This window comes from Rhinoraja longicauda, chromosome 20 (assembly GCF_053455715.1).
Source record: "Rhinoraja longicauda isolate Sanriku21f chromosome 20, sRhiLon1.1, whole genome shotgun sequence".
Classification (NCBI taxonomy): domain Eukaryota; kingdom Metazoa; phylum Chordata; class Chondrichthyes; order Rajiformes; family Arhynchobatidae; genus Rhinoraja; species Rhinoraja longicauda.
The window spans coordinates 3694327-3707196 of NC_135972.1; the positions used below are offsets into that span (position 1 = coordinate 3694327).

Consider the following 12870-nt stretch of genomic DNA (forward strand, 5'->3'; position numbering starts at 1 on the left):
GGGAGAAGGCAGGAACGGGGTACTGATTGTCAGCCATGATCATATTGAACGGCGGTGCTGGCTTGAAGGGCTGAATGCCTCGGGCATCTATTGTCTATGTATCTATGTATCATGTTTAGTACAGACATAGTGGGCTGAAGGGCCTGTTCCTGAGCTGTACAGTTCTACGTTGAGGCATGTTGTTCAAACAATGTGAATTTGAGTGACAAAGTCAGGCTGAATCTGTTGCCACTAGGGGTTGCCAACTTCCTCACTCCCAAATACAGGACAAGGTGACGTCATTGGTGGAGCGGGAGCACGTGGCCGCTGGCTGGGTGAGGTCACGTGGGGCGCGGGCTGGTGACGTCACTCTTTGTCCCGTATTTGGGAGCGAGGAAGTTGGCAACCCTACTAATACGGGACAAGGGCGGTCCCATACGGGACAAACCAATTTAGCCCAAAATACAGGATGTCCCAGCTAATACGGGACAGTTGGCAACCCTAGTTGCCAGCCTCCACATCAGAGTTCACAGCTTCATTCATGTATCGCCTCCTTGCCCCATCAACTGGTGTTGGAGAGAGTTTCACATTTGGATCCAAGGATATTTTCCTTTTTTTTAAAGCGCTGGAGTAACTCAGCGGGTCAGGCAGCATCTGTGGAGAACAAGGATAGGTGACGTTTCACAGAGTGCTGGAGTAACTCAGCGGGTCGGGCAGCATCTGTGGAGAACATGGATAGGTGACGTTTCACAGAGTGCTGGAGTAACTCAGCGGGTCAGGCAGCATCTGTGGAGAACATGGATAGGTGACGTTTCACAGAGTGCTGGAGTAACTCAGCGGGTCAGGCAGCATCTGTGGAGAACATGGATAGGTGACGTTTTGTGTCGGGACCCTTATTCAGGCCGAGTCTGACCCATTAATATACTCCAGCACTTTGCGTCTATGTTTGTAAACCAGCATCTACAGTTCTTTGTGTCTCAACGTCGAAACAAAGAACTGCAGATGCCGGTTTACACAAAAAGACACAAAATGCTGGGGTAACTCAGCGAGTCAGGCAGCACCTCTGGAGTTATCGCAGTCAAAACGTGGAAACATGGAACTGCAGATGCTGGTATACACAAAAAGACACAAAGTGCTGGAGTCCAGACCCGAAATGTCACCTGTCCATGTTCTCCAGAGATGCTGCCTGACCCGCTGAGTTACTCCAGCACTCTGTGAAACGTCACCTATCCATGTTCTCCAGAGATGCTGCCTGACCCCCTGAGTTACTCCGGCACTTTATGTCCCAATGTCTTCTTTCAGTTTTCATTGGCTTTCTTATCCCTGAAGGTGTGACTCAGTCTCAGGGCTGACAATCTATCTTCAACTGATCTGGGTGATATTCCGTACAGAGACGATGTGTGAGGTTGGACCTGCTGGTGAGCCTGGCCATCTCGCACTGACCACTGGCCACCTTCGCTCTGCACTGTACTCTCCGCCAGCTTGTGGACGAACCAACTCCTCACCGCTGGAGTCACCATGGGATCCTGGAGCCTTTTAGCATTCACATCAGTAAAGCCAGACTCCAACGTGATGCTGGATGAAGCCTTTGTCTCCTGCGTGATGGTGATGCTTTTCTTCCTGTCCATCGTGGTTTGCATCTGTTGGTTTTCCAACTTTGGGGCAACATTTTGAAGATCTTTGCTCGTCGAAGCTTTGGCCTCTTGTCCTTCCATTGTCGCTGGAGGTGGCTGGATGTTCTTCGCTTTAATTGAAAGCCTTCCATTGAAGGGCAGTTGGCAGACAAGATGCTGCCCCTTTCTGCTGACAAGATAGCCCTGATCTTTGACCTGAGGTGCATGGCCCAAACTCCTTGAGGTTTTCTTTGCTACTTTGAAATGGACTGATTTTGGACGTGATTTCCCGTTGATTTCTGCGTGCGCTGATTTATTCTTGTTGGCCGGTTTGTTGTTTGACGTCTGGGCCTCAGGACCAGAATCTCCAGCCAGCGTTGACATCGTTTTGCACGTTTTCAGTGTTTGATCCTTCGAAGGCAAGATGCCAGTGTTGGGCGTTCCTGAACCCACATCCCTGCTCCTCTTCAGTTTCGCCTCCACCTTCTCACCCCTGACTTGCCGTTCACCCATCAACGCACTGCCTGGGGGTTGACCGCTAGCTTTGCCGACCATGGCCACTGTCGCTGGTGATGCTGTTGGCCTCTGACCACGTGCACCTTCGTGGTTGCTGCCTCTCTCTGTTCTATTCAAGCTCTTTTTCATCATCCACGTCTTCACTTTCTCTTCCGATTCCTTCTGCCTCTTCTGCTTGTTCACCTCCCTCCTGCTCCTCGCCACTTTCTCCAGGGCCCTCTGCTTCCGTTCATCTTCCCGTTGCGTCTTTAACAACTCGTTCTTGTGGCAAACCCACTCCCGTATCGCGTAATTGTCCGAATTCTCCAGGCGACTGTCAGTTGGCGCCAGAACTCCTTTCCTCTGAACCCCTTGCCTCGGCCGCTCCCTCTGAACTCTCGGTTTCACTTTCCACTTTGGGAGCCGCCGCGCGGGATAGGAGTGGGGGGTACGAGGGCCGAGTGGCCTGGGGACAGCGTCGGTAAATCTGCCCTTGGCTGACCCCGTCCTGGGAGGTCTCTCCTCTCCGTTTGCTCCCCGCTTCCTTCTGCTCCTCGTCTTGCTGCCCCCTGGTGGACGCGGTGGGTCGTGAGTGCACGTCTCTGCAACCTCTCCAAGAACCACAGAATGGGGGGCCCCAGAATGACCGATCTGGGAGCCACCGGTCTTCCCATCATGCACGCTGTCCCTCACAGTGACCAACTTCTGGTCAAACCACGCTCCCTCCACGACACCAAACCTCACCTCCTTTTTCCCTTTGGAGTTCTCTCTGCATTTGTCCTTTAATTTGCCTCCGGTTTTGTCCCCGCTCTTGATCTTGCCCATTGCTTGTGTGGCCGAACCACCTTGTTAGCCGTTGCTCAATGTGCAGCCACAATCAAACACGCAGAAGATTAGCTGCTTCCTGCCGACGCCATGTCAATTGTGCCCAATGATATCATCAACGTTGCAACGTGCAGAGGATAATCCAAGTGACAAAATCTGTAAATGAACCAACGCACCATTATAGCAATGGGAGAATCACCATCTCACTTCATCTACCAATTACACCATTGCTTTAGAGTTTAGTGGGTGGCTCAGCGATAGAGTTGCTGCCTCACAGCGCCAGAGACCCGGGTTCCATCCTGACTACGGGTCTGTCTGTACAGAGTTTGTACGTTCTCCCCGTGACCAAGTGGGTTAATTGGTTTGGTATGAGTGTAAAATAGTCCCGAGTGTGTGAAGGATAGTGTTAGTGTGCGGGGATCGCTGGTCGGTGCGGACTCGGTGGGCCGAAGGGCCTGTTTCCGCGCTGTATCTCTAAACTAAACAAGTAACACATGAAGAAATAACTCGAGGGCTTTAGAAACTGTGATTGAAATCCCACCTGGGAACTAATGAAGGAGATAATAAATAACACAGAAACAAAAGCCTCCCCGACTTGGTTCATTCTAATTAGGGTTGCCAACTTCCTCACTCCCAAATACGGGACAAAGGGTGACGTCACCACCCCGCGCCCCACATGACCTCACCCAGCCAGCGGCCACGTGCTCCCGGCCCGGGCGGCCGCCATTGGTGGAGCGGGAGCACGTGGCCGCTGGCTGGGTGAGGTCACGTGGGGCGCAGGGCGGTGACGTCACCCTTTGTCCCGTATTTGGGAGTGAGGAAGTTGGCAACCCTACTAATACGGGACAAACCGATTTAGCCCAAAATACGGGATGTCCCGGCTAATATGGGACAGTTGGCGACCTTGATTCTAATTGAAGAATTGTTTGTAAGCCAAAGCAAGAATTGTTTGTAAGCCAAAGCTTGCTTGACCGCTGCATTTGAAGTATTGTGTTCAGCTTTGGTCACCCTGCTGTAGAAAGGATGTCATGAAACTGGAAAGAGTGCAGAGAAGATTTACAAGGATGTTGCCACGATGGGGCCTGACCTGTAGGGAGAGGTTGAGCAGGCTAGGACTCTATTCCATGGAGCTCAGGGGGCTGAGGGAGTGGTCTTATAGAGGTGTACAAGATCATGAGGGGAACAGATTGGGTGAATGCATCGGGTCTTTTAGCCAGAGTAGGGGGATCAAGATCCAGGGGACGGACATAGGTTTAAGGTGACAGGGAAAAGATTTAATAGAATTCGAGGGGCAACTTTTTCACACAGAGGGTGGTGGGTGTATGGAACGAGCTGCCAGAGGAGGTAGTTGAGGCTGGGACTATCACAATGTTTAAAAGACATTTGGATAGGTACATGGATAGGAAAGGTTTAGATGGATATCGACCAAACGCAGGGAGATGGGATTAGTGTAGATAGAAACATAAAAAATAGGTGCAGGAGGGCATTTGGCCCTTTGAGCTAGCACCACCACTCATTGCGATCATGGCTGATCATCCACAATCAGTAACCTGTGCCTGCCTTCTCCCCATATCCCTTGATTCCACTAGCCCCCTATCTAACTCTCTTTTAAATTCATCCAGTGAATTGGCCTCCACTGCCCTCTGTGGCAGAGAATTCCACAAATTCACAACTCTCTGGGTGAAATAGTTTTTTTCTCACCTCAGTTTTAAATGGCCTCCCCTTTATTCTTAGACTGTGTGGCCCCTGGTTCTGGACTCGCCCAAGATTGGGAACATTTTTCCTGCATCTAGCTTGTCCAGCCCTTTTATACATCTCTATAAGAGATGGAGCATCTTGGTCAGCATGGGCAAGTTGGGCCGAAGGGCCTGTTTCCCTGCTGTATGACTCTATAACTCTATATAAAATACATCAGGTTACGCACAAAAACAGCCGCAATAACATTAAAAATAACCTTGTCAAATAAAATTATAGATTGGCCATTACACTGCAATCTAGAATTGGAAAAGGAAATGCAAAAGTTATTAAATATTAATATTTTGTTACCGTTTACTTTCAGACTACGCTTAAAGGTACTTTAAAACCACAGTGCATGTGGATGTGTGGCAAGGATTAATAAATCTTGAAGATGTATCTCTAAACTAAACTAAAAGATAACTTACGGCAGAGTTTCAGAGACCCTTCCGATCCTCGCGTTTGTGTCTGTACTTCCGAAGCAACTGTTGTGCAAAAGGTTTGTGTTTCATCTTCGCCAATCCAGTTTGGCCATGCAGTTGAACAATGTTTTAATCTTGGTAATTTCCACCAGTTGCCGGGTTACTGCAAGCAACTTAAATGATTTCCATGGCGGCAGGAGTTGTTTATCAAGTTACTTTCCGGAGCCACATGAGCTGGAAATTGTTAAAACTCGCCTCACAAAGAGCTTTAGCACGAGACCTGGAACAGCGACTTGCCTCAAAGTGCTGGGCCCATCAGAATGCTTTCACAGGATGCCTCTCACAGAAGCTGTTCCGGTCGAGGCAAAGACAATCGCCATTCTGGGTTAAAATATCTCCCAAGAGTAGGAGACTGAATCAACTATCAACAAATAGAAACATAGAAACATAGAAAATAGGTGCAGGAGTAGGCCATTCGGCCCTTCGAGCCTGCACCGCCATTCAATATGATCATGGCTGATCATCCAACTCAGTATCCCGTACCTGCCTTCTCTCCATACCCCCTGATTCCTTTAGCCACAGGGGCCACATCTAACTCCCTCTTAAATATAGCCTCTGTGTGAAAGAAAACGTTCTCATCTTGGTCCTAAAAGACTTCCCCCTTATCCTTAAACTGTGACCCCTTGTTCTGGACTTCCCCAACATTGGGAACAATCTTCCTGCATCTAGCCTGTCCAACCCCTTAAGAATTCTGTAAGTTTCTATAAGATCCCCCCTCAATCTTCTAAATTCCAGCGAGTACAAGCCGAGTCTATCCAGTCTTTCTTCATATGAAAGTCCTGCCATCCCAGGAATCAATCTGGTGAACCTTCTCTGTACTCCCTCTATGGCAAGAATGTCTTTCCTCAGATTATGAGACCAAAACTGTACGCAATACTCCAGGTGTGGTCTCACCATTGCCCTGTACAACAATGGTTCATTTAGACCACCCAGGAGAGAGGTTTTGCCAGGAACTTGTTTCGTTTTAGTTTAGAGATACAGCGCGGAAACAGGCCCTGCGGCCCATCGAGACCGCACCGACCAGCGATCCCCGCACGACGACACTATCCTACACCCACTCGGGACAATTTACATTTATACCAAGCCAATAAGCCTACAGACTACCGACTGTGGAGTGTGGGAGGAAAGCGAAGATCCCACGCAGGTCACGGGGCGAACGTACAAACTCCGTACAGACAGCACCCGTAGCTGGGATGGAACCCGGGTCTCTGGCGCTGTGAGGCAGCAACTCTACCGCTGAGCCACCGTGCTGCTCCTACCGAACCACGGAATATGTTTTGAAATTCCACCGTGGTAGACAGAGGTTTAAATTTGATGAATTAAATAAATCTGGAGGTGTGACTGATGGAAGCACAGACCTTGAAACTGTTGCAAATAGTCAGCTGACACCCTTACCCTGACTGACTTATGTGTGTGTGTGATAGACACTGAATGCTGGAGTAAATCAGCGGGATAGGCAGCATCTCTGGAGAGGAAGAGTGCGTACATCTGAAAATTAAACACTGTCTTGAGTTAACTTGTTGAACCAATGTTTAAGACGCCTGGAAAAAATCTAGAGTTAAAACTGAGGTGAGAAAAAACGTTTTCACCCAGGGAGTTGTGAATTTGTGGAATTCTCTGCCACAGAGGGCAGTGGAGGCCAATTCACTGGATGAATTTAAAAGAGAGAGAGTGAGATAGAGCTCTGGGGGCTAGCGGAATCAAGGGATATGGGGAGAAGGCAGGAACGGGGTACTGATTGTGGATGATCAGCCATGATCACAATGAATGGCGGTGCTGGCTCGAAGGGCCAAATGGCCTCCTCCTGCACCTGTTTTCTATGGGTGACGTTTTGGGTCGAGACCCTTCTCCAGGCCCACACAAGTGTGGTTGATTCTTAAATACCTTCTTAAAAATCCCCAGCAGACCATTCAGTGCAGGGCCTATAAAGGGCAGACAATAATGAATGTATTGACACTAAGAATGTTTAGAGATACAGTCCACCAAGTCCACGCCGACCAGCAATCACCCGTTCACACCAGTTCAATGTTATCCCATTGTCACATCCACTCCCTAAAGGCATGTGTACAGAGGGCTGATTTACAAACCCACACGTGTTTGGGATGTGGAAGGAAACCGGAGCAAAAACCCACGCAGTCACAGGGAGAAGGTGCAAACTCCACACAGACAGCACCCGAGGTTAGGATAGAACCCGGGTCTCTGGCGCCGTGAGGCAGCAGCTCTACCCGATGAGCCACTGTATGTATCCAGTGATTTTGCACTGATTTGTTTTTGTGTATAATTTTTTTTTGTTCTGACTAAAGTTTATTTTTGAAATAATGAAAAAATAACAGCAGGGCAATAAACTTTGGGTTTACTCGATTTACCCACGTCAGCTGGAACGAATAACGTCATACAAAGGACTATTTAGTGCTGGGCCACTGTAGTAAGCAGGTAGGATGTTGCAATACAGTCTCTTTCAGGAGATAACTTATCTTACAAACACAGCATGTTGTGTAGTACTGACAACAACACCTCCTGATTCAGACTCCGAATGTGTAGAAACAAGGAACTGCAGATGCTGGTGTACAAAAACAAGACACAAAGCTTCGGAGTAACTCAACGGGTCAGGCAGCATCTCTGGATAGGTGACGTTATGGATTGGGACCCTTCTTCAGGCTGATTATAAGGGGGGGCGGGTGGGGGTGGGGTGGAGAAAGCTGGATGAAAGGAGGGGCAGGACAAAGCCTGGCGAGTGATAGGTGGATTCAGGTGAGGGGGGAGTTTAATAGACAGATGGGTGGGCAGAGGAAAAGACAGAAGGTGTGAGACAAAAGGATTGAAGAGTTGTGAATTGTGAAGCTGGAGGAAGGAATGTAGATGGAAGGGGTGGGGGGGGGGGGGGAAGGGGAGGGGGAGCAGTAGGTGCGAGTCCAGGTGGGTCACAGATGGGTGGGGGGGGGGGGGGAGCAGAGGGAGGAGGTGTACAGCTACCTAATGGAAGTGATGGAGAAGCTGTACAGTGAGGACAAGTCAGACTTGCAAAATGAAAGCTGGGATTCTCCAGACACCATCAGGGCGCAGCGGTAGAGTTGCTGCCTCACTGCGCCGGAGACCCGGGTTCCATCCCGACTACGGGCGCCGTCTGTACGGAGTTTGTACCTTCTCCCCGTGACCTGCGTGGGTTTTCTCCAGGATCTCCGGTTTCCTCCCACACTCCAAAGACGTGCAGGTTTGTAGGTTAATTGGCTTGGTTTTAAATGTAAATTGTCCCTAGTGTGTGTAGGATAGTGTTAGTGTGCGGGGATCGCTGGTCGGCGCGGACGCAGTGGGCCGAAGGGCCTGTTTCTGCGCTGTATCTCTAAACTAAACTAGACTAATCGTTGTTTATCATTTTCTCTTAATGCAATGTGTTGTGCTGTGAAATCCTCAAGTTGTCAAATTAACTCAAAACTGCTTTGAATGTCATCAAGCATAACAACGATTTGTTCTCCATTTTATTGGTCTGTAGATTATGTACTAACAGAGGTATAAAAGCATGCTATTAGGACAAGCATTAAAGCAGTCATCAGCTCCTTATTAATGTGGCAATGTCTGTTAATGATCTTTACTTGGCAGGATGACTTTAGCTCCCGGATGCCACAATTATGAAAGTTGTCGTTTAAACTCCACCAATTTACTTTTAAACTTCTGTTGCCATCAAAAAGAACAAGGGCGGCAGAGTTGCTGCCTCACAGTGCCAGAGAACCGGGTTCCATCCCGACTACGGGCACCGTCTGTACGGAGTTTGTACGTTCTCCCCTTGACCTGCGTGGGTTTTCTCCGGGTGCTCCGGTTTCCTCCCACACTCCAAAGACGTACAGGTTTGTAGGTTGTATAAGAAAATAACTGCAGATGCTGGTACAAACCTGAAACGTCACCCATTCCTTCTCTCCCGAGATGCTGCCTGACCTGCTGAGTTACACCAGCATTTTGTGAATAAATACCAGGTTTGTAGGTTAATCCGCTTGGTAAAATTGTAAATTGTCCCTAGTGTGTGTAGGATAGTGTTAGTGTGCGGGGATCGCTGGGCGGCGCGGACCCGGTGGGCCGAAGGGCCTGTTTCCACGCTGTATCTCTGAGCTACAGAAATACCAGCCAGAAATACCAGCAAACAAGGTCGTGCTGTGGGAACCCACCCATGAGACGGAACCCGGGACGACCAAACAAGACCACGCTGGAGACGTTGGTGGAAGACGCATATGTTGGGACAAAAGAGGAGCTTGCCAGCTGTCTGGAGGACAGAGATGTGTGGGGCGTCCATCACCATGCCCGTCAGAAACCAGCACCACCCCATCACTAATGTTATCAACGATTTGAATTAATTGAGTAATTAATTTAATTAATTAATCAATACAAACTAAACAGGTCCAGCAACTGTTGTCCCGGCACCTCCTGTGATCCACACCAAATCATGAGAGTGCACTTGAAATCCCTTCCCGACAAATCCCCAGAACATCAGGGGGGTTGGCCACAAGATATTTACAAATGCCGCCAGGCAAGGTACCACGGTCGCAGATATCCCGCAAGGGAACAGCGGTTAATATTAGAGATTTTACTGTTTCACAAGACGTGCTCACACAATGAAATAAATGGTTTAACAAGCCCATGTTATTCCATGGGCTCTGGCCTTCAAGGTGCCCTGCAAAGGGAAAAGACACAAAGTGCTGGAGTAACTCGGCGGGTCAGGCAGCATCTCCGGCTCAGTTACTCCAGCACTTTGTGTCCTTTTGTGCAAAACCAGCATCTGCTGTTCCTTGTTTCCACTATCAAGGGAAACATAAGTTCTGAGAGCAGAATTCGGCCATTCGGCCCATCAAGTCTACTCCACCATTCAATCATGGCTGATCTATCTCTCCCTCCTAACCCCATTCTCCTGCCTTCTCCCCACAACCCCTGACACCCGTACTAATCAAGAATCTGTCAATCTCCGCCTTAAAGATTTCCACTGACTTGGCCTCCACAGCCGTCTGTGACTTTTGTACCTCGGTACATGTGACAATAAACTAAACTGAAACTGATATGTGGCAAGGAACTGCAGATGCTAATTTAAACAGAAGATAAACACAAAGTGCTGGAGTAACTCAGCGGGACAGGCAGCATCTCTGGAGAGAAGGAATGGGTGACGTTTCGGGTCGAGACCCTTCTTCAGACTCTGCACGAAATGGTGGATTGACTGTTGGTTGCTGTAACCCGGGTGGGGTCCGGACTGGGAGGTCTGGAACTGGAGCTGGAATCGCCAAGGTAGAAGATGGAGGCTCAGGCAAGCACCGAGAAAACACACCTGGCTGTGGTATTGAGTTTTAGTTTAGTTTAGTTTGGAGATACAGCGCGGAAACAGGCCCTTCGGCCCACCGGGTCCGCACCGACCAGCGATCCCCACACACAATAGACAATAGGTGCAGGAGGAGGCCATTCGGCCCTTCAAGCCAGCACCGCCATTCAATGTGATCATGGCTGATCATTATCCTACTACACTCTCCTGCACACATTAGGGACAATTTACATTTATACCAAGCCAATTAACCTACAAACCTGCACGTCTTTGGAGTGTGGGAGGAAACCGAAGATCTCAGAGAAAACCCACGCAGGTCACGGGGAGAACGTGCAAACTCCGTACAGACAGCACCCGTAGTCGGGATGGAACCCGGGTCTCCGGCGCTGTGAGGCAGCAACTCTACCGCTGCGCCACTGTGTCGCCCACTGGTTGAAAGCTTGGTGGTAGAGTGGGAGAGCAGTGAGAGAGGATAACAGTCTGAAGAAGGGTCTCGACCCGAAACATCGCCCATCCCTTCTCTCCAGAGACGCTGCCTGACCCGCTGAGTTACTCCAGCATTTTGTGTCTATAAACTGAAACTGAAACAGAATACTCCCTCGGGCAAATCTTTCCCTCTAAATCAAAGTCTTAAATAGTTTTGAAACAAATCTAGCTTAAAACGAGGAACATTATAGAGTCATAAAGCATGCGAACAGGCCCTTCGGCCCAACTCGATCATGCTAACCAAGGTGCCCCATCTACACTCGTCCCACCAGCCTGCATTTGGCCCTGATCCCTCAAAACCTCTGCTGTCCATGTACCTGCCCAAGTGCATTTATAAATCACTTCTCCTGCATTGTAAATAATTAGGGTTATTTAGCTTTCACCCCAGGCTGTGTGTGTGTGTGTGTGTGTGTGCGTGGATGTGTGTGTGGGTGTGTGTGGGGGTGTGTGTGTGTGTGTGTGGGTGTGTGTGTGCGTGGATGTGTGTGTGGGTGTGTGTGGGTGTGGGTGTGGGTGTGTGTGTGGGTGTGTGTGTGTGTGTGTGTGTGGGGGTGTGTGTGTGGGTGTGGGTGTGTGTGTGGGTGTGGGTGTGGGGGTGTGTGGGAGGGGGGTGTGTGTGTGTGTGTGTGTGTGTGGGTGTGTGTGTGTGTGGGTGGGTGTGTGTGTGGGTGTGGGTGTGTGTGTGGGGGTGTGTGTGTGTGTGTGTGTGTGTGTGTGGGTGTGTGTGTGTGTGTGTGTGTGTGGGGTGTGTGTGGGGGGGGGGTGGGGGTCCAGGTTGTCAGTGCTGTAGGGAAAAGAAAACTGCAGACGCTGGAATAAATCGAAGGTAGACACAAAGTGCTGGAGTAACTCAGCGGGTCAGGCAGCGTCTCTGGAGAGAAGGGGTGGGTGACGTTTCGGGACGAGACCCTTCTTCAGACTGGTGTGTGTCAGGCCGTCCATTCCTTCTCTCCAGAGATGCTGCCTGACCCGCTGAGTAACTCCAGCACTCTGTGTCTATCTTGTCACATTGCTGTCTCATTGTGGAATAATCCTGACTGTGCAGAATCTCTACCTGCTGTTCACCTGCCCCCCCCCACCCTCACCCACACCCCCACCTCTCCCCCACCCCCACCTGTCCCCACCCCCACCCCCACCCCCACCCTCCCCCCTCCCCCACATCCCTCCCACCCCCACCTCCCCCACCTCTCCCCACCCCCACCTCTCCCCCACCCCCACCTGTCCCCCACCCCCACCCCCACCCCTACAACCCCCCCTCCCCCACATCCCTCCCACCCCCACCTCCCCCCCACCTCTCCCCACCCCCACCTCTCCCCCACCCCCACCTGTCCCCCACCCCCACCTGCCCCCACTCCCACCCCCACCTGCCCCCACTCCCACCCCCACCTGTCCACCTCTCCCCACCCCCAACTCTCCCCCACCCCACCTGTCCCCCACCCCCACCTGCCCCCACTCCCACCCCCACCTGCCCCCACTCCCACCCCCACCTGTCCCCACCCCCACCTGCCCCCCACTCCCACCCCCACCTGCCCCCACTCCCACCCCCACCTGTCCCCCACCCCCACCTGCCCCCACTCCACTCCCCACCCCACCTGTCCCCCACCCCCACCTGCCCCCCACCCCACCTGTCCCCCACCCCCACCTGTCCCCCACCCCACCTGTCCCCCACCCCCACCTGTCCCCCACCCCACCTGTCCCCCACCCCACCTGTCCCCACCCCCACCTGTCCCCACCTGTCCCCCCCCCACCTGTCCCCCACCCCCACCTGTCCCCCACCCCCACCTGTCCCCCACCCCCACCTGTCCCCACCCCACCTGTCCCCCACCTGTCCCCCACCTGTCCCCCACCTCTCCCCCTCTCCCAGCCCAGCACGTTAGACTTTCGTTTCTCATCTATTTTCTGCTGTTTCTTGTTTTTAACCCTTTGCTATTTGTTGAAATATCTTGTCGGTGACGCATGTTGC

At 51.1% G+C, this 12870-nt stretch overlaps 1 protein-coding gene across 2 annotated transcripts in view; it reads right to left on the reverse strand.

The window, feature by feature from the left end:
* Window positions 1–1243: 1243 nt before the first annotated feature.
* LOC144603501 (uncharacterized) overlaps window positions 1244–12870 on the reverse strand; it is a 15110-nt gene continuing 3483 nt past the window's right edge. The window contains exons 1-2 of one of the 2 annotated variants that reach the window (XM_078416768.1): window positions 5075–5418; window positions 1244–3068 (exon numbers count right to left, since the gene is read on the reverse strand). In XM_078416768.1, coding sequence (XP_078272894.1) covers window positions 1278–2912 — 1635 coding nt within the window. In that variant the 5' untranslated portion in view covers window positions 2913–3068; window positions 5075–5418 and the 3' untranslated portion in view covers window positions 1244–1277. Of the gene's footprint in view, window positions 3069–5074; window positions 5419–12870 lie in introns of those variants that run through there. The other variant, XM_078416769.1, reaches the window with a different exon arrangement.